The 19,989-nt window shown below is 40.4% G+C and overlaps 1 protein-coding gene across 2 annotated transcripts in view; it reads right to left on the reverse strand.

Moving 5' to 3' along the window:
• Positions 1-663: 663 nt before the first annotated feature.
• Positions 664-19,989, reverse strand: part of ZDHHC15 (zDHHC palmitoyltransferase 15) — a 174,296-nt gene continuing 154,970 nt past the window's right edge. The window contains exons 11-13 of one of the 2 annotated variants that reach the window (XR_012781146.1): positions 15,148-15,226; positions 5,336-5,608; positions 664-4,389 (exon numbers count right to left, since the gene is read on the reverse strand). Coding sequence is in view for 1 of the 2 variants with exons in the window: in XM_075539114.1 (XP_075395229.1) it covers positions 15,180-15,226 (47 nt within the window). In the remaining variant the exon portion in view is untranslated. Of the gene's footprint in view, positions 5,609-15,147; positions 15,227-19,989 lie in introns of both variants that reach the window. The other variant, XM_075539114.1, reaches the window with a different exon arrangement.

A 19,989-nucleotide genomic window follows, 5' to 3' on the forward strand; every position in this document is an offset into this window, starting at 1 on the left:
GGAGTCTACATATCACACATACCAACCAACCTGGAAGTGCAAAGACTCTGCTATTATGTTAAGAAGCAGGAGTTCTTGGAGTCATTGGGCTTCGAACCATAAGGTTGGCGGTTTAAATACAACAGCCCCGCTGCAGGAGAAAAATTAGGCTTTCTGCTCCCATTAAGACTGATAGCCTCAGAAACCCACAGAGGCTACGCTGTCCTATAGGGCCCTTTTGAGTCAGAATTGACTTGATGGCAGTGAGTTTGGGTTTCGATTAAGACGCACAGCCAGAAGGCTCCCGAAAAGTGAGAATGGCAAGATTTCCTCGAATGTATTTCGGACATGTTATCAAGAGACACTCATCTCTGAAGGAGGACAGTGTGCTTGGTAAAGTCGAGGGGGAGTGAAAAAGAGGAAGACCCTCAGGCTGGACCGACACCATGGCCGTGACAATTGTGAGAACCACTGCGGCGTCCCAGCAACAAGCACTGCAACACACGACATGAAATGAGACGCATGAAAACGTTTCTGAAAAGGGCCTGAAATTTTAGACATCACCAATAGTATTTAACAAAGTAATAACATACGAGAGCAACAACATTTTATGCATATACTTTTAATAAAGGTAATAGGAAGATAAGGTTGGATAGCATTTTTATAGCAAGGCGCATGGCTTACAATAACTTTCAAAAATATATAGTTTATTTTCGTTGTTGAGAATATACACAGCAGAACATGTATCAATTCAACCATTTCTCCATGTAAAATTCAGTGACATTAATTTTTTGCGTTGTCCATCATTCTCACCATCCTTTTCTGAACCATTCTTCCCATAAACATAATCCTAGCCTCATCCTAAATTTCCTATTGGCAGTTTGAACCCATAGAGATAGATTTATAAAAAAGCACAATGCTCAAGGCAGACATTCTTTGCTAGTTAATCTAAACTATTGTTTGATCCTTAGAAGACTTCAAGGAATATCTTTGATTTAAGGTTTTAGGGTTAAAGATTATTCTACAGCAATAGTTTCAGGGATTCAATCAGTCTTTATGAATCTGGATACAATTACTTTTGAGAAGATTGGTGGGAACAAAAATTGGCAACTTGAACTTGATTGCTCCAATTCCCAGTTCCTTTCTTCTTTTAGCTCTCCAATGCACTTCATATATTACCGAGCCCCAGCCCAAGCTTCTTTGGTATTTCCCTTTGATGATTTAGCCAGCAAGGTGAAAGCAATGCTTTCTTGGATACATCTGCTATCATTTTATTCCTTTAATGCTATTCCATACTTGGTATTTGTTTCCTTTTATGTCTTTTTAAACTCATTCTGCAGATGACCGTGCACTGGGCTGCTCCAAAATAATACATTTAATGGTTTTGAATACTGTGTAGGACACAGACCTAGCCTTTTTGAGAAAGTAAACAGTCACATGCTGTTAGAAGTCACCCATACATGATTATATTACACCACGCTTGCATGCAAGTGGCTATGATTTAGAATAGCACATTACACCTGTGGTCAAAGATATCCAGATATATGATACTTTGGAAACCATCTCCTACTGATTAGATGAAGCTCGTTAATTTTTAAGAAAAATGGGGCTTGTAGAATGTTTTAATAATCTTGTTAGATGCTCTCTGACCAAGAGACACACAGAGCATGTCTTGTGCACTGAGTATCTTAGCCACTCTAGAGCGGAGGTTCTAGAATGTCTTGCTGAGATTTTCTGCACCTGTAGAGACTGGCAGAATTATTTTGTTTCCTAGAAGAGGACAGAGAATCATTCCTTTAAAGTATTTGCCTTCTGCTGACCAGATTTGGGGACAGTGACTCTGTGGCATTGTTTGGGCGCGCCTGTGCACATGTTTGTATATAGGCGTGAGGAGAGGTAAAACAGATGGGATTGCATGATTGTTATATTCTTATGAGTTTTGGCTTTGTTCCGTTTGGGGTGCACATTACAATAATGTGTACTACTATTCTCAACGCACACCCGCTAGGAAGCACGTCCTTTTCCTTGGCAAAGACAGCCCTGAGGTGGGCCTCTACGAGGGCCGGAGGAGGTAATGGCACTGAGTGGTGCCGCATAGTGTGTCTCAGAGGTCCAGTGAGGGCAAGAGGCACATGTCACATTTCTAACCATTAGAAATGTATCAATTATTCTGTCAAGCATAGAGAACAGGAGTTGTATGAATTGCATACTTTAAGAATTGGGACAAAGTGAGACTCTTTTGGACTGTGGCCATCTCCTAATTCTTCTCAGAGTTCTAAGCTGCCCCATGATAATTCTGGTCATGGGAAACTAAGTCTCTTTAAAAGTACACTGCACGTGGTGACTGTGCCCTCGTTCCAAGACAGCCATGTGCCTTTGGAGGGCATTTCATTTCTTTTTCTTTTAATTTTCCCAGCTGCACCATGGTATTTTTTTTAAATCGCTCACTTTTTCCCAAAGATAGTGTTGGAATGAATGGAACGGCATTAATAAAGTACTGTAAATTCTACAGGAACAAATCAGCAATGATATCACTGAAGACAGAATGGACACAGAAGCTTGCTGAACGACACTGTGATGGTTAAACGTCTCATTCCGGACCCGCAATTAAACACTGAGGAGAACACTAGGGAGTTACACAGCACCTTTCAGTTTAGGGATCTAGCAATAAATATCTTCATTTTGTAAATGGGAAGAGATGAGAACCAAAGATTTTGGAGGATGAGATCAAAGAGGTTACTTTGATCCAAGAGGCAGAGCCCAAGAAAAACCAACAACAAATGTTTGGGGTTTGTTTGTTTTTTTAAAGCAATAATCAGCCAGTTTTGCCTACGTGTCCATACTCAAATGAACTGAAATTTGAGATGTTTATTCCTGTGTATTGTCAGAATATAAAAATTAGTGGAGTCAAGGGTTTCTCCAGGCCTAGAGGCAACATTCTGATTTACTCGGCCTTTTGAAGATGGTGTATGACATAAATCAGTTTCTCATTACAGCTTGATTGAACTTTACCTTCCCAGTGCTTCCCCGTAGTTGACACTGCCTTTTGTGATTTGATATCCATGAAAGCTGAGTGCCTATCCACTTTATGCATAAAATAAATTTTTAATGCCTTTATGACTTTGAATCACTGTTAGCAGCTGTACTGCTGAACCCTTGCCAGATGATAGCTAGGGAAAAAATGATTGCGTAGTGGTCCACTAACTGAAACTTAATGCACTTAAATTTAGAGAAAGGTACATGTCTATAAAAGCAGAAGGCAGGGTGTGTCCATCATAGGACCATGTGGATGGCCAAATAGGCTGTCAAGAGAAATCTAAACAAGAAAGTGTTCATGGCTGGAGAGAGGAAAGGGAACGGGGGGTGGGGGTGGGGGGAATCCTGCCCATCTCAAACCCACGGGTTTCATCATGAAAGCAGTGTGCATAGTCTTCTAGGCCTTTTCTGACCTTCTGAGTTTGAGGAATCCTCTCTGGGTCTAAAATATGTAGTGTTAGCTTTTCTCTCAAAAAGGAGCCCTAGAGGGAGGGGAAAAAAAAAAGAGGACCTGATGCAAGGGGCTTAAGTGGAGAGCAAATGCCTTGAGAATGATTGGGGCAGGGAATGTATGGATGTGCTTTATACAATTGATGTATGTATATGTATGGATTGTGATAAGAGTTGTATGAGTCCCTAATAAAATGTAAAAAAGGAAAAGAGAAAAATCGGATTAGGGCAAAGACTGTACAGATGTGCTTTATACAATTGATGTATGTATATGTATGAACTGTGATAAGAATTGTATGAGCCCCAATAAATTGTTAAAAAAAAAAAAAAAGGAGCCCTAGTGGCTCCGTGTGGAACTGAAAGTTCAGCGGTTCCAACCCGCTGGCGGCCCCACAGGAGAAAGATGTGACAGTCTGCTTCCTTAAAGATCACAACCCCAGGAAGCCCGTGGGAGAGTCCGACTCTGTCTTCCAGGGTCACTATGAGTCAGAATTGGCTGAAATCCATCTAACAATGACCTCTCATAACAGAGGTGCAGGGGCACAATGGCTAAGCACTCAGTTGCTAATCAAAAGTGCAGCTTGGAACCCCCCCAGCTTCAACATGGCAGGGAAGACCAGGCAATCTCCTTCGGGAATTCAATTGAGGGAACCCTGTGGGGATGTTCTACACTGTCGCAGAGATCCCTGTGATTTCAAAATAACCTGAGGGCATAAAATAACAGACATTTCTCAAGTTAAATGTTGACCATAACCCATTTAATGGATGCTGCAAGTCTCACGTTAGTCAAATCACTTAGAGGGCACAATGACCATGTTGAGTTGCTTTAAGGAGATGGAATGCCTGCTTCCACAGGTCCACTGACTGCTGCTGACGGGCAACTTTGATTTCTTCATCTCTTGTCAATAGGTGAGCACTATAGAACTGGTTGAAAAATGAAAAATCAATACTCTTAGGTATTATTACTATAACGCATCATCATTGGTGTCTATACTCGTTGATTTAGGTACCAGGACAAAAAGAAAGGCTGACTATAAATAAATGAAGAAATGGATGTAATTATCTAAATGGCTGCTAAGCTGCCAGTGAGGCTCCACAAAAGAAAGGCTTGCCAACACTGTTAGTTCGCCGGTGCTATGAGCTGACACTAACACTTGCTGGGGAAACACAGATCGGCAGTGCCAGTCCTTGTGCTTATGTCAGCTGTGATTGTGACCTTCATGAACAGAGCTTTTACTAAGCCTGGAGGTCACACTTAAACTCCTTAACAAAATCTGTGGCCTATATCTTGGGCTTATAGTTTTTCTTTCATTTTAAGTGTCATTCATAAAGGTTAAAATAAAGCCAAGGCACAGAGAAAGGAATAAAACTAATTGGGTTATTTGACCGTAGTCTGGCATTAAAAATCTTGAAAATACAAATCATCATGTGTAATTGAGTGAAAGTTTGGTTTGGTCTGATCTCATCTATTGGGATTCCAGGAACCTCCAGGGCATATAGTTTCCCAGGATAACGAACAGGTGTTACATTGTTGTGTAATTTCCAATTAGAGACTTTGGTAGCATTGTGTTGAATCTCCTTCTACAATTTTAGTTACTTGATATACGATGATGTCCAAAGCTCAGAAAAATGTTTAAATTTAGACAAAGAGTATGATGAAATACAAGCTTCAGATTCCTGATAGCTTTTACTATACAACACCACAATTTCTGTGTGTAAATATATGCTGTACATATATGTCAACACATGCACATTACAAAAAGCAAATTTAGTCTGATTCCTCCAATACTCCAAAGACCATATAGATATGATTAATAGTCTTTTCAGGATAATGAAAAATTCTGAGGAAGTCTTTTGAATTTGCCTTTACCTGACAGGATGAAGAGATCTTCCAGAACAGTACAGATGTTACATTTCAGCCTCTGTGGATGAGGGAAAGATAAATGGAGCGAAGAAAGAAAAACTTAATTGCTTAGTTGAGTCCGTGGATTAAATAACTTGTAAAGTCCTCAAATATCTGCACAGAATATGTATGACGGAAAGCTTTAGAACGGTGGAGTTCTTAATCCACCATGGTGACGTATTTCGAAGACGGGATGGCTCCCAACACAGAATTCTGTAAACTTCATGGGAGGTGGTAGTGCTGGGAATGAAAACAAACAAAAAAAGTATGGATAAGCTTAAGAACTGTAAATATTCACACTGTAAATGTCTTAGTTATTATCTAGGGCTGCTATAACAGAAATACCTTAAAAAGACAACTCTACCAAACAGATATTTGTTTTCTCCCAGTTAGAGGGTTAGGATGCCGAATTCAGGGTATCAGTTCTAAGAGAAGCACTTTGTCACTTCTAGAGGAAGGCCCTGGTTTCTCTGAGTTTCTATTTCACAGAGAACATCATGCTGCTTGACATCTCTCTTCCTCCATCTCTGGTCGCTTGTCTCTTAACTGTTAAATCTCTTTAATACCTCAAAAAAGATCGACTCAACATATAAGCTACACTACTATTCAGGTAACCAAAACAATGCATTCCCTAACGGGATAATGAGTACAGTCTTAGAATTTAGGATTTACGATACATATTTTGGGGGGACACAATTCAATCTATAAAATTCCACCCTTTTAGCCCCTAAATTTTAATGTCCTCATACGCAGATACATTCACCCCCCCCCAAAAAAAGTCTTAAATTAGATTTTGATTCCAAAATCTCATCTTCTGAAGTATTTAAATAAAATATAGATGAGAATGCAAGTATATTCCACAGTGGGGAAAAATTCATATGTAACCTGTGAAATCTACAATACAAATTATTTACTTTCAATGTGTTATAGCAGCACAAGCACAAGGTAGACATTTCCATGACAAATGGGAAAAAAGGATAATAGGCACCAAAGCAAGCCAAATCCCAGCAAAATACTTACATTAGCTCTCAAGGGTTGAACAAATATTCCTCTGTTCTCTAAGACTATAGGGGCAATGGCTCTGTCCTTCAGTCTAAAGCTGTCAGATTCTAGGCTTGACCCTGGGCTTTAAGACCATTTTCTAGGCCTACTAGAATAGTATCTCTATTCGCTTGGTATTGTGGGTCCACATTTTCCTAGTCCATTTGAGTAGCAACCCCATTCCTTCAGCTCCCTAACAGGCGCCATTCTTCTGTTCCTTGGGAAAGGCTCTGTGTCAACTTGGCTGTGCCAGGATTCTCAGTGGTTCGGCAGTTAAGACCTAGTAATTCCCAATGACCCAACCTAATACAATGTAATCAGTGTCAATCAATTGTAAGCTTCCACATTAAGATAAAATTAGGGCAAAATTCAGCTATCAAAAGATATAGCTCCTGGGGTCTTAAAGGCTTGAAGATAAACAAGCGGCCATCTAGCTGAGAAGCAACAAAGCCCACATGGAAGACGCACACAAGCTTGTGTGATCATGAGGTGTTGAAGGAATCAGGGATCAGGCATCAAAGACCCAGAACAAAAAAATTATATCAATATGAATGAGGAGAGCAGAGTGGAGACCCAAAGTCCATTAATTGGACATTCCCTTACAGACGAATCACAAGGAAGAGACGAGCCAATCAGGGTACGGTATAGCACTGATAAAACATACAACTTCCCCCTAGTTCTTTAATGTTTCCTCTCCCCCACTATCATGACCCCAATTCTCCCTTACAAATCTGGCTAGACCAGAGCATGTTCACTAGCACAGATAAGAGCTGGAAACGCAGGGAATCCAGGACAGGTAAACCCCTCAGGACGGGAAAAGAAAGGTGGAGGGGCAAACGTGAATCACTCACAAGGGTCTACATATAACCCCCTCCCAGGGGGAAGGACAAAAGACAAGTGGGTGAAGGGAGACATTGGTCAGTATAAGACATGAAAAAATAACAATAATTTATAAATTGTCAAGTGTTCATGAGGGAGGCAGGGAAAAAAATTAGGAGCCACAACCAAGGACTCAAGTAGAAAGAAAATGCTTTGAAAATGATGATGGAAACATATGTAAAAATAAAAAAAGAAGAAAAGGAATGATTTGTCCTAATAATGTGGCGATGTAAGATACCCACCTTCCTGACATGATCGCTGAAGACAAAATGTGCAAATGTGGTTAAGAAAGCTGATGGTGTCCAGCTATTACAAGATATAACGTCTTGGTCTTAAAGGCTTGAAGTTAAACAAATGGCCATCAAACATGGAAGCGACAAAGCCCACATGGAAGAAGCACACCAGCCTGGGTGATCATGAGGTGTCAATGGGAATAGGAATCAGAAATTCAAAATCAAGCCATCAAATTGACGTGAATGAGTATAAACTAAGTGGAGAACCAAAACCCCACTGTAAGATAACTGGACAGTCCCTCACAGAAGGGCCACACAGAAGGGATGATAGATCTAGGGTACAGTATAGTACTGATTTAAACACATAACTCTCCTCTAGTTCTTTAATATTTCCTCTCCCTACTATTATGGTCTTAGTTTTACTTCATTAATCTTGTGAGACTCTTATTATGTTTTGTCATTGTTGTTGGGCTATTTTCGTTTTTTGTGGGTTTTTTGTGTGATCCAAGTGAGTTTTTATAAAGGATAGAAGCAGTTTCAGGTGGTACAGTAAAATGAACACAAGCCAGAGAGAAAGAGAGGGACTGCAGCACAATTGCGTGGGACTGAGGCCTGGCTGCTCTGAACTCTGTAGGAGCTGCTGGGAGAAAGAGACAGAGAGAGAGACAGACAGAGAGAGAGAGAGAGAGAGAGAGAGAGAGAGAGAGAGAGAGAGAGAGAGAGAGAGAGAGAGAGGAGAGAGACAGAGAGAGAGAGACAGAGAGAAATTTTAAAATATTATTGTTTTGTTCATTTCATCAAGGTACCTTCAGAATATGATCTATGAATTTAACCTTTAGCAGCATGTAAAGTACCTGTTTAAACATGCTCTTGCCTACACTAGTTATAACCTGTAAAAATGGAAAAGCTCAACAGAAAAAATTGGCAAGATTATTTTAATTTGTAATTCCTTATACTGAAGTTGGCAATCCCATGTGTGTTAGACTAGAACTGTGCTACATAGGATTTTCGGTGGCTAATTTTTCAAAAGTAGATTGCCAGAAAGACCTTCAAGGTAACTCTGGGTGGACTCACACCACCAACCTTATTGTTAGTAGCTGACTGTGTTAACCATTTATATAACCCAGGAATCAGAATCTACTTGATGGCAATTGTTTTACTGAATTCATTTTCTCAATACTGAAGTCAGAAAATGTGTATGTTATTCTGCATTAAAATATTTATTTTCCAGCTAGACCAGAGCACGTACATGGGTACAGATAGAGCTGGAAACAGGCTGGCTCCAGCACCATAAATTAAGTGGAATCCTGCCCCTCCCCCGAAAAGAATTTGTTCCAAAGGACGACACTGACTCTGCAGCTCTGGGAGATGGACATATTTGATCAGAGCACACGGGAGCAGATGAAGGGGCAGGAGGAGAGAGTGGAGCACAGCCTGGCCCACCAGGCCGTGATGATGATGTTCCTGAGTAGAGCAGCCAGTCCACAGAGAGAACAACATGGCTGGCCCTGCTATGAGACATGATGCCCCTCAGTGACTAAGGGCGATACAGGGGACAGCACCGGAGACACAGTGTGGGAATTGCACCTGACCTGATCCCACCACACCGAGGCAAATCACTGGGGGAGTGCAGCGGAACAGCAAGGGAATGGAGTGGCAAGGTCCCCAGGGAATGCTGAAAGTGGACTTTGGGGCCAGGGCGTGGTGCCCCAACAGACTGGACTGGAAAACGCTCCTAAGGGCCAGCAAACGATCCCTGAACTAACTACAAGCTTTTCTCTTGTGAACTGTTTTGTTCTGTTCTTTGTCAGTGGTTTGTTTTTGTTGTTTTGTTGTCTGGTTGTATACTGTTGCTTTGTTTTCCTCTGTCTAGTTTTCGTGCATGTTAGTGACTACACAGGTCTGTCTGAATAAGACAGGCTTGATGAACTATCTGGAGGAAAAACAACGGGACCGACAGTTCCAGGGGGACTTGGGGTTGGGGGGTAGGGGGGGGTAAGGAAGTGGTGTTAACAAACCCAGGGACAAGGGAAAAATATGGGACCCCAAATGGTAGAGAAGGGGGAGTGGCAGGCCTGGTGGGAAATGATCAAGGGTAAGGTTGCTTAGAGAAGAGGTATACTCTAGCCCAGGTGGCGATGAAGCATGGTAGTAGGGCAGGAGGAAAGTCAAGGGAGATGGAGGAAAGAGCTAGGAGTCAAAGGGCATTCATGGAGGTCTAGACAAAGACATGTACATGCAAATATATATAGGAGGATGGGGAAATAGATCTATGTGTCTATATTTATAGGTCAAGTATTAAGGTGGCAGAAGGACCTTGGGCCTCTACTCAAACACTCCCTCAATGCATGAATACCTTCTTTTATTAAATTGGAACTCTACGATGCTCACTCTCCCGACACAACGGCTGGAGCCAAAGTGGGTGAACAAGTAAATGTGGAGAAGAAAGCTGATGGTGCCCGGCTATCAAAAGAGATAGTGACTGGGGTCTTAAAGGCTTGAAGATAAACAAGCGGTCATCTAGCTCAGAAGCAACAAAGTCCACATGGAAGAGCACACCAGCCTGTGTGATCGAGTGGTCCCAAAGGGATCAGTTACCAGGCATCAAAGAACAAAAAATCATATCATTGACTGCACACCTCCATGATAGGATCGCTGAAGACAAATGGGTGCATAAACAAATGTGGTGAAGAAAGCTGATGGTGCCCGGCTATCAAAAGAGATAGTGTCTGGGGTCTTAAAGGCTTGAAGGTGAACAAGCGGCCATCTAGCTCAGAAGCAAATAAGCCCACATGGAAGAAGCACACCGGCCAGTGCGATCACGAGGTGCCCAAGGGACCAGGTATAAGGCATCATGCAAAAAAAAAGATATAAGTGTGTGTATGTATGTGTATATATGTGTATATGTATATCATATCAAATGAAGGGGGAAGTGCAGAGTGGAGACCCAAGGCCCAAGTGTTGGCCAATGGAGATTCCCTCATAGAGGGGTTTAGGAGAGGAGATGGGTTAATTAGTGTGTGAGGTAGTATCGATGAAGAACACAGCTTTCCCCCAGATCCTGGATGCTTCCTCCCCCCAACTACCATGATCCGAATTCTACCTTGCAGGGCTAGATAGGACAGAGGCTGTACACTGGTACATATGAGGGTTGGAGGTACAGGGAATCCAGGGTGGATGATACCTTCAGGACCAAGGGTGTGAGGGACGATGCTGGGAGAGTGGAGGGTGAGTGGGTTGGAAAGGGGGAACCGATTACAAGGATCCACATGTGACCTCTTCCCTGGGAGAGGGACAGCAGAGAAGGGGGGAAGGGAGACTCCGGATAGGGCAAGATATGACAAAATAACGATGTATAAATTACCGAGGGCATATGAGGGAGGGGGGAATGGGGAGGGAGGGGGAAAAAAAGAGGACCTGATGCAAGGGGCTTAAGTGGAGAGCAAGTGCCTTGAGAATGATTGGGGCAGGGAATGTATGGATGTGCTTTATACAATTGATGTATGTATATGTATGGATTGTGGTAAGAGTTGTATGAGTCCCTAATAAAATGTAAAAGAAGAAAAGAGAAAAAAAATGATTAGGGCAAAGACTGTAGAGATGTGCTTTATACAATTGATGTATGTATATGTATGAACTGTGAAAAGAATTGTATCAGCCCCAATAAATTGTTAAAATAAAAAAATTTTTTTTTAAAAGAGCTGGAAACACAGGGAACCCAGAATAGATAAACCCCTCAGGATCCATATTGAGAGTAGCCACACTAGGAATGGAAGGAGAAGGTTGGAGGGAAGAGGGGGTACCGATCACAGTGACCTACATATAACCCCCTCTCAGGGGGATGGACAATAGAAAAATGGGTGAAGGGAGACCTTGATCAGTGCAAGACATGAAAAAAATAATAATCTATAAACTATCAAGAGTTCATGAGGAGGGAAGGTAGAAGGGGGAGGGGGGAAAGTGAGGCACTGATACCAAGGGCTCAAGTAGAAAGGAAATGTTTTGAAAATGATGATGGCAACAAATGTACAAAGGGCTTGATACAATGGATGGATGGATGGAAGAGTTGTAGGAGCTCGCAATAAAATGATTTTTTAATGTTTATTTTATTCATTGTCTGTTTACATCCTTTGTCAATTTTTTGTTAGGCTTTGCTTTCCTACTGATTTGTCAGAGACTTGAGAATTAAGGATGCTAAAGCTTGTATGTGCTATATGTTTTACAAATGTTTTCCCAAATGTGTTTTCTAATTTTGAAGGAAATATCACCTAGTCATTGAATTCATTTTTGTACCAAAATTGTGGTAATAATTTGTTTTTATATACAAAATTTGAGAAAATTGTATTAATCATAATTTATAAATACATGGATTTAAAATTTTTATTATTCTTGTAAAATATAAAACTTTTCAAAGGGAAATACATATAAAATATCTAATAATTTAGACATATACAACGTATTCAACCATTGAAAACATTCAGTTTTTTTCTAGTTTGGAACTTTTTTACCATTACTGTACTAATTAATGTCATACGTTAAAAAATTCTTCATAACTTTATAAATATCCTTCCCATTCCTCCTTTCTGTGTTCCCAAACACTTTTCTATTATTGCCAGACTATGGTTTTGTTGTTCCCCCCATATCAGTTAATTTTTTTAGCAGAATACACTGAGAAAAGGCATTAATTAAAGCTAAATTTGCTTATCTAGGGAAGCAGGATGGCATAGTGGATTAGGCGTTGGGCTGCTGACCATGGTCAGGAGTTTGAACCCACCAGGCACTTCACAGAGGAAAGATCAGGCTTTCTGTTTCCACAGAGAGTCACAGTCTCAGGAAACCAGGGGGCAGGTCTACTCTGCCCTGTAGGGCACTGTCAGTTGGAATCAACTTGATGGCAGTGAGTACAGTTAGAGGAGCATATCACAAATATATGTTATGGTTCTACATTCACTTTCTATATTCTGAGAATGAAAGGTTACATAACCAAATAAAATTTATAAATTACTTTTTTTGTCTGTTGGAGAATCACAGAGTTCTTGAACTTACTGTAAGTGTTGATAAGTACTGTACAAGGTTTCAAGATCTGCACAGAAGAAAGGGGTCCTTAGTCAAATGAGTTCAAGGTACAATGTCTTCTTAGAGATTCACAATACCCATTAGTTTTCAGAGTATAGTAAAATATATGCAAATTCAAAATCAGACACCACTTTAATTTTGCTTACACCGAAACTAAAACCAACCAAACAAAATAACAACCTAAACTCACTGCCATTGAATCAATTTTGACGTATAGTGACTCTATGGGAGAGGTTAGTATTGCTCCTGTGGGTTTTTGAAATGATAAATCTTGTTTTTTAGATTTATTTCATTTGATTTTCTTAAATCATTTTATTGGGGGCTCATACAACTCTTATCACAATCCATACATACATCAATTGTATAAAGCATATTTGTACGTTCATTGCCCTCAGCATTCTCAAAACATTTGCTCTCCACTTAAGCCCCTGGCATCAGCTCCTCATTTCCCCCCTCCCTCCCTTCTCACCCCTCCCTCATAAACCCTTGAAAATTTATAAATTATTATTTTTTCTTATATTACACTGTCCGATGTCTCCCTTTGCCCACTTTTCTGTTGTCCGTCCCCCAGGAAGGGGGTTACATGTAGATCCTTGTAATCGGTTCCCCCTCTCTCCTTCCTGCCAGTATCACCACTCTCCCCACTGAGATACATTTTTGCTGGAGTGAAGCCTTCATCTTTTCCCCTCAGAGTGGCTGGTGGGTTTGATCTGCTGACCTTGAGGTTAGCAAACCAATGGGCCACCCACTATGCCACTAGGGCTCCTGTTGAGTTTGGTTATACAGAGCTCCCTGAATTTATTTTAGTAAAAAACATTTTTTCTTTTTAACATTTGTTAACATCTATTAACATCAAAATAGTAGTATTTCACAGATACTTCATAAAATTCTAAAATAAGAAAATGAAAGAGATGGACACTTTGAATAATCAAGCTCTAAATACCAATGCTATTAAAGCTGTTTTAATTTCATTAAAGCTTTTAACAAAAAGAAGCTTAATTCTTCCTTCTGTCCAACCTTTGATTATAAGTGAAGATGCATAGTAAATAGCCTAAAATCAGGGTTTTAAAATTTTTTAATGTAGTGCCATAGTAAAAAGATATTAGACAGCTCTATGGTGAAAACTTATATTTGCCACTTACTATCTATTTGACCTATGTGACTTATCCTCTCTGGACCTCACTTTTCACCTAATAAATAGAAATTATAACATTCACCTCCCAGAGCTGTTGTAAGGACTAGATGAGATAACATATATCCAGTATATTACAAGGTAGTTGGCACATACATGGTTTTATACAATGTCTGGGGTTTACATAAGGAAAAGAAGTGACGATTTGAGAACCCACAGACAGACTACTGAATCAGTATAGCTTTTTCCATGTAACTAGAATCAGAAGGCTTAGACGGTCAGAGCTTTGCAGTCCACCATATTTCTATCATCAAAATTATCCTTCTAATATGGAATTATAGAGTTTATTTATCCACGAGTATACTATAGAGTATCCCATGTGTCAGAACACATGTCACTCATTAATAAATTACCGTGTATACGCCGAGTTTTCCAGCACATTTTTAATGCAGTTTTTGTGGTAAAATTAAGAGCCTTGGCCAATATTTGGGTCAGCTTCTACTTGAGCATATACGGCAGTAGCATCTTAGGGTGTAACCCTGATGGCACAGTGGTTAAAGTGGCTGGCTGCTAATAGAATAGCTGGAAGTTCAAACCCATCAGCCTCTTTGTGGTAGAAAGATGTGCCGGTAGGTTTCGGTAACGATTTACAGTCATAGAAACCCAGTGAAACAGTTCTACTCTGTCCTGTAGGATCGTTACGAGTTAGACTCGATGGCAGTGGGTTTGTTTGTGGGGAAGGATTTGGAGAATAGGGAGGGTGCTTTTTACCTGTGAGTGGGTGAAAGTAAGTTATTAACTAACAATGTGGTCAGGCCAAAAGAGGCTATGAGGGGGTTCAAAAAGTCATAGAATAATTTTATTACTTTCCTATTGCACGTTCACACGAACTTTTGGGATTCTCTTCGTATTTATAATCTATGTAATTTCCTTTAGAGACTGGGAGTGCACCAGGACAAAGTTTAGAATTCATTCAAAACCCCAAAGTCGTCACCATTGAGTCAGTTCTGACTTCTAGTGACCCTAGAGACCAGAGGTACCCTTGGGCGTTTCTGAGACAGTACGGGAGTAGAAAGCCTCATCTTTCTCCCACGGAGGGGCTGACACTTTCAAACTGCTGACCTTGAGATTAACAGCCCATCACGTAAACCAATGAGCTACGATGGGATGTTTAGCTGCTTCTGGATCACAGGGTCTTTGGGCCCAAATGACATACATGTGAGTTTATAGGGACAATGGGCATCTTTTTTAGTATATTACACAGGGAAATTATGTGCAGAACTTCAGCAGTAGAAGAATGAAACAAAATTAACAACTACTTCACGAGGGAGAGAACTTACGCTTTTTCTAATTCTGTACCCAAGGCTGTATCTTGGCCGTAGAGGCGACACTGTATGTGCCTCTCTTTGCATACTGACCTGTCTGAGCAATTCGATAACTGTGAAAACTGCTAGGTTTCCGTTTCTACAGTGAGGGACGACGAGCCTTCAGTATAATCTGTAGGGTTGAAAAATGAATGTCATTACATGTCCCTGTCATTTATACAGGTGGATATTAGTTCAGTGGCATATTTTCTTATTGTTCCATCCCTGGATACAACATAAAGCTGCAAATTTTAAAGATGAATATGCTTTACCGATACATTTGTAACCGATCCAGACATTCACATACATTCTCATGGCAGCCAGTCTGATGTACGACGACTAAGATTTTTTAAAATTATGACTCAAAGCTTCTTGGGCTGTGGGTTGCAATGCCGTATGGGGTGATATAACTGAATATGGGGGCTGCGAAAAATTAGGCAACAGGAAAAGGGTTCTAAACTTGCAACGAGTAAAAATTCAAAATCAATCATGTAACGAATCTAAGGTGTTTCTGGCAGTGATTGACCGGGTTGCAAATTTCACTTTTCAAATGAGAAAAGTTTAAGAAGCCCTGACCTAAAATGCAGTCTGGTCTTGGCCTGAAGGAGCTGTGATAACAGCTCACCGTCACCCGCCTTTAATGGACTGTTGTAAATGAGCACACTGGACACGGAGACAGTTATTCTGGTGCTCCAGCTGCTGATGGAGTGCTATAAGCAGAGACGGTTTCTAGCAGAAGCTAACAAGCAACACAATGGGGAGTGCTTTCTTTCTGACCCACAGACCTTGGGGCGAGCAAAGTACATCCTTAATCAGCCTGCTTAATGTAAAAACGATTCACTTTCTTCATTTTCCTTGTATAACAATGTACTTAACACTTGGAGATTCAAGCAAAGGTTGGCAGCGGTTGTGTGTGCTTATTTCTAGTACACTTTTCTTTATGGAATTGACGTGTCACTCAAAGCGCTCCCATAGGCGCAAGGGCTGGGTTAGGCCCTAACACAGTAAGCTGGCAGATTCCCATGCCACTGAATCAGGCAGGCAGAACCGTGAAACAGTGGAAGTGGCTCTGAGAAAGCGTGTCTTGAGCACCACAGCCTTCTGCCAGGCATGCCAATAGTGGCTCTTGTCTGGAGCACTGGTCTGCAAGCTAGTCTTACCCCTACCTCTGAACAGAAAGGAACTACATTGCCTCAGCTGTTTGGTGAAGGAACTACAAAGAATCATTCACTTATATTTGCTGAAACCTCAGAGACAAAAAAGAGGCAGCTAAGGGATTAAATACTCATTTCACCGATCTAACATTTTTACCTAAAAGGATATTGACCAAGAGTAAAAGGCAATTCTGGAGAGTGAGTGTGTTATTTGCTTCTCTACTCTAGGCTAATGGTTCACTCCAGGCTCATAGTTGGCTGTCTCAGAATTTTGGACATATGGCCTGGCAGTGTACCTTTCCAAAAGTTGGCTTTTAGGATTCTGCACGGTAGGTTTGTTATACTGTCTTCAACTGCAACCTACATGGGACACATCCTCCTGGCAATTATTTGAATTAAAACCAGGCCCTTGAAACACTGAAGCCTGAGCTGAAAACCCCAATTATAAGTTTCCTTCCTGGTTTTACTCCCAGGTCAGATTTTAAGATGACACTACAGAAGTAGGCTCATCACTTGGTGGGGACCAAATTGAAAGCGCGGGGACCTCAAAGAATCAAGTTGTACATTATAGAAGGCAAATGTAAAGTCCAGGGAGCCAATTCATACTCTCTGTCTCTGTCGTCTGCTCGGATATTACTCTCTCCGACTCTCAACAGCTCTTGCTGCCCTATCCAGTAGTGATTTCACAAGCATTCGATAGAAACTTATTTTCACTAGGAATAATGCCATTTTCGTTTCCGTGTACGCTGACTGGGTTGTTCCTCTTCCTGTCTTTCCTCCCTTCGAAGGTCTACATTTCCACCCAGTCTTTTGCTAGTGTGGAAAATGACAATGGAAGTATGTGCACACTCATGTTTTGCTATCGGTTCTGACCTCTTGGAAGGAGTAGGGAAGAGGACACCACGTGAGTTCTGCAAAACACCTACATTGAGCAGTGACGACTTTATGACCTTACAAAAGCTACCTTCCCTTCTCAGGCTCAGTTTTCAAAACCTCTCAAATAGGGGGCAGACTTTCATATTCATTGTATTTTTGTGCTGTTACCCCCCAAAACTCTGAGTGTTCTATCTTTGACCCTTTGATTTTCTCTTCTCACTGCTAGCGAGTCGATGTCGACTCATAGTGACCGTCTAGGACAGGTGAGAACTGCCCTGGGGGTTTCTGAGACTGTGACTGACTTTCTCTTACACCCTTCATTTCCTTGTCCTCATGGATGCATGTCAACACTTTGTAGGGCAGTGGTTCTCAACCTTCCTAATACTGCGACCCTTTAATACAGTTCCTCATGTTGTGGTGACCCCCCCCAACCATAAAATTATTTTTGTTGCTACTTCATAACTGTAATTATGCAACTGTTATGAATCAGGCGACCCCTGTAAAAGGGTTGTTCGACCTCCAAAGGGGTCATGACCCACAGGTTGAGAAACACTGTCTTAGGGGATTCCAAACTTTACATTTCATTTTCTTTCTCTAGTTTTATTCCCTTCTTTAATTATTCCCTTCACCTTTCATGGGTTTAAGGTCCATCACTACATAAATGATTTTTGAGATCTCTCTATACTCACTAGGACTATTTCTAGTTATTTAAAATGTCTCTTGACTTTGATTCTTCCTCTCCATTTCTAGTCTTACTACCACATAGGAAACCATTGTGATACATGTTTAGTTTTCTGTCCTTTTTCTGTTCCTTGTATTCCTAAATTCCAATCCACCTTGTATACCAGTACCTAAGTAATCTTTCTAAAATTTATCTTTCATTATATCAATAACTCACTCAAGAAGATGGATAACTATTTCCTACTATATCAAGTCTACAAAGCCCTCTATCATCTGACCATAGCTCACCTCTCTAAGATTACTGCCAATCATTCACATTACGTTTCAGAAAGATGATCACTCCAGTGGTTTTTAAAAAAAAACACATATTCATGTTGTATCTGTCACCTGGAATGCTATTTCCTTCATCTTAGCATCTATCTTAAAAAATTTTTTAACTAAAAATGTTTAGCATTTATTTTAATGTTACTCAATGGAAATAGCAGCTAACTTAAATTCTATCTCTTCCTCAAAACCACTTTCCACTACAGTAAGTACTCCTTTGCCCTATATTGATGTATTCAGAGTTTAAGCATCCCTAATAATCATACTCAGCGCTTGTCTGCCAATTTGCCATACTGTGGAAGCTTATGTGCTGCTGTAATGCTAGAAATTATGTCACTGGTATTTCAAATACCAGTAGGATCACCCAAATGAATAGGTTTCAGCTGAGCATCCAGACTAAGAACAGACTACAAAGAAGGCATAGACTGACAATTTCAGAGGAAATTAGTCATTGAGAACCTTATGAATAGCAGTGAAACGTTGTAAGATATGGAAAACCTCACGAATAACAGCATAACATTGTCAGATATGGCGCCAGGAGATGAGTCCTTCAGGTCAGAAGGCATTTAAAATCTGATAAAAGAATCTGAGTTAACCATAGTGACATGGAAGGAGTAAAATCTCAGAAATTTAGAAGTCATTAAGATCCATATCCTAAGCATTACTGAGCTAAAATGTTCTGGTATAGAATCAGAAAATCATATGACACACTATGCTTAGAATGATAAATTCAAGAGGAATGGCATCCCATTGATATTCAAAAAGGGTATTTCAAGACCTATCGAAAAGTACAATGCTGTCTGTGATCAGGTATCTATTTGTATATAACAAAATCCAATCAACACACCTATTATTCAAACTTATGCACCAACCACTAAAGCTAGTGATGCAGAAATTGAAGAATTCTTTGGTTTGAAATTGATCAAACATGCAATCAAGATGCATCGATAATTATTGGTGATTCAAATGCAAAATTGGAAACAATGAGGAAGGAACAGTGTTGGGAAAAATGGATTTGGGGACAGAAAGAAAGCTGGAGATCATACAATAGAATTCTGTATGACCAATGACTTCTTCCTGGCAAATACCTTTATTCAACAACACAAAGGGTGACTATACACAAAGGGTGACTATTTCTCTAGATGAAATACACAAAAATCAAATTGACTACATGTGTGGGAAGAGACCATGGAGAAGCTCAATATTAGCAGCTAAACCATGACAAGGGGGTTGACTGCGGAATAGACTAACAATTGCTCATATGTAAGTTCAGGTTGAAGGTGATAAAATGAAAGCAAGTCTAGGAGAGTCAAAATATGACATTGAGTCTATCCCAACTGAATTTCAAGAACATCTCAAAAACAGATGTGATACAGTCAACACAATGACAGAGCTCAAGAGCTGTGGGATGACATTAAAAATGCCATACATGAAGAAAACAAAGGGTCATTAAAAAGAGAAGAAAGAAAAAAATGAAAGCGGATATCAGAAAAACATCCTGAAGTTTACTTTAATTGTAGAGCATCTAAGGCAAGTGGAAGGAATGATGAAGTCAACTAACTGAATAGCCAATGTCAAAGAGCAGCTGAGAAGACAAAGTAAAGTACTATAATGAAATGTGCAAATACCTAGAGTTAGACAAAGTACCATGGACTGCCGAAAGAACAAATACATCTGTCTTGGAAGAAATAGAGCCAGAATTTTCTTTAGAATCAAGAATGATAAAATCACGTCTTACATACTTTTGACATGTTACCAAGAGAGACAAGTCCCTAGAAAAGGACATCATGCTTGGTAAAGTAGACGGGCATTGAAAAAGAGGAAGACCTTCTACAAGGTGGATTTGCAAAGTGGGTTCAAA

The sequence above is a fragment of the Tenrec ecaudatus genome, chromosome X, assembly GCF_050624435.1.
Source record: "Tenrec ecaudatus isolate mTenEca1 chromosome X, mTenEca1.hap1, whole genome shotgun sequence".
Classification (NCBI taxonomy): domain Eukaryota; kingdom Metazoa; phylum Chordata; class Mammalia; order Afrosoricida; family Tenrecidae; genus Tenrec; species Tenrec ecaudatus.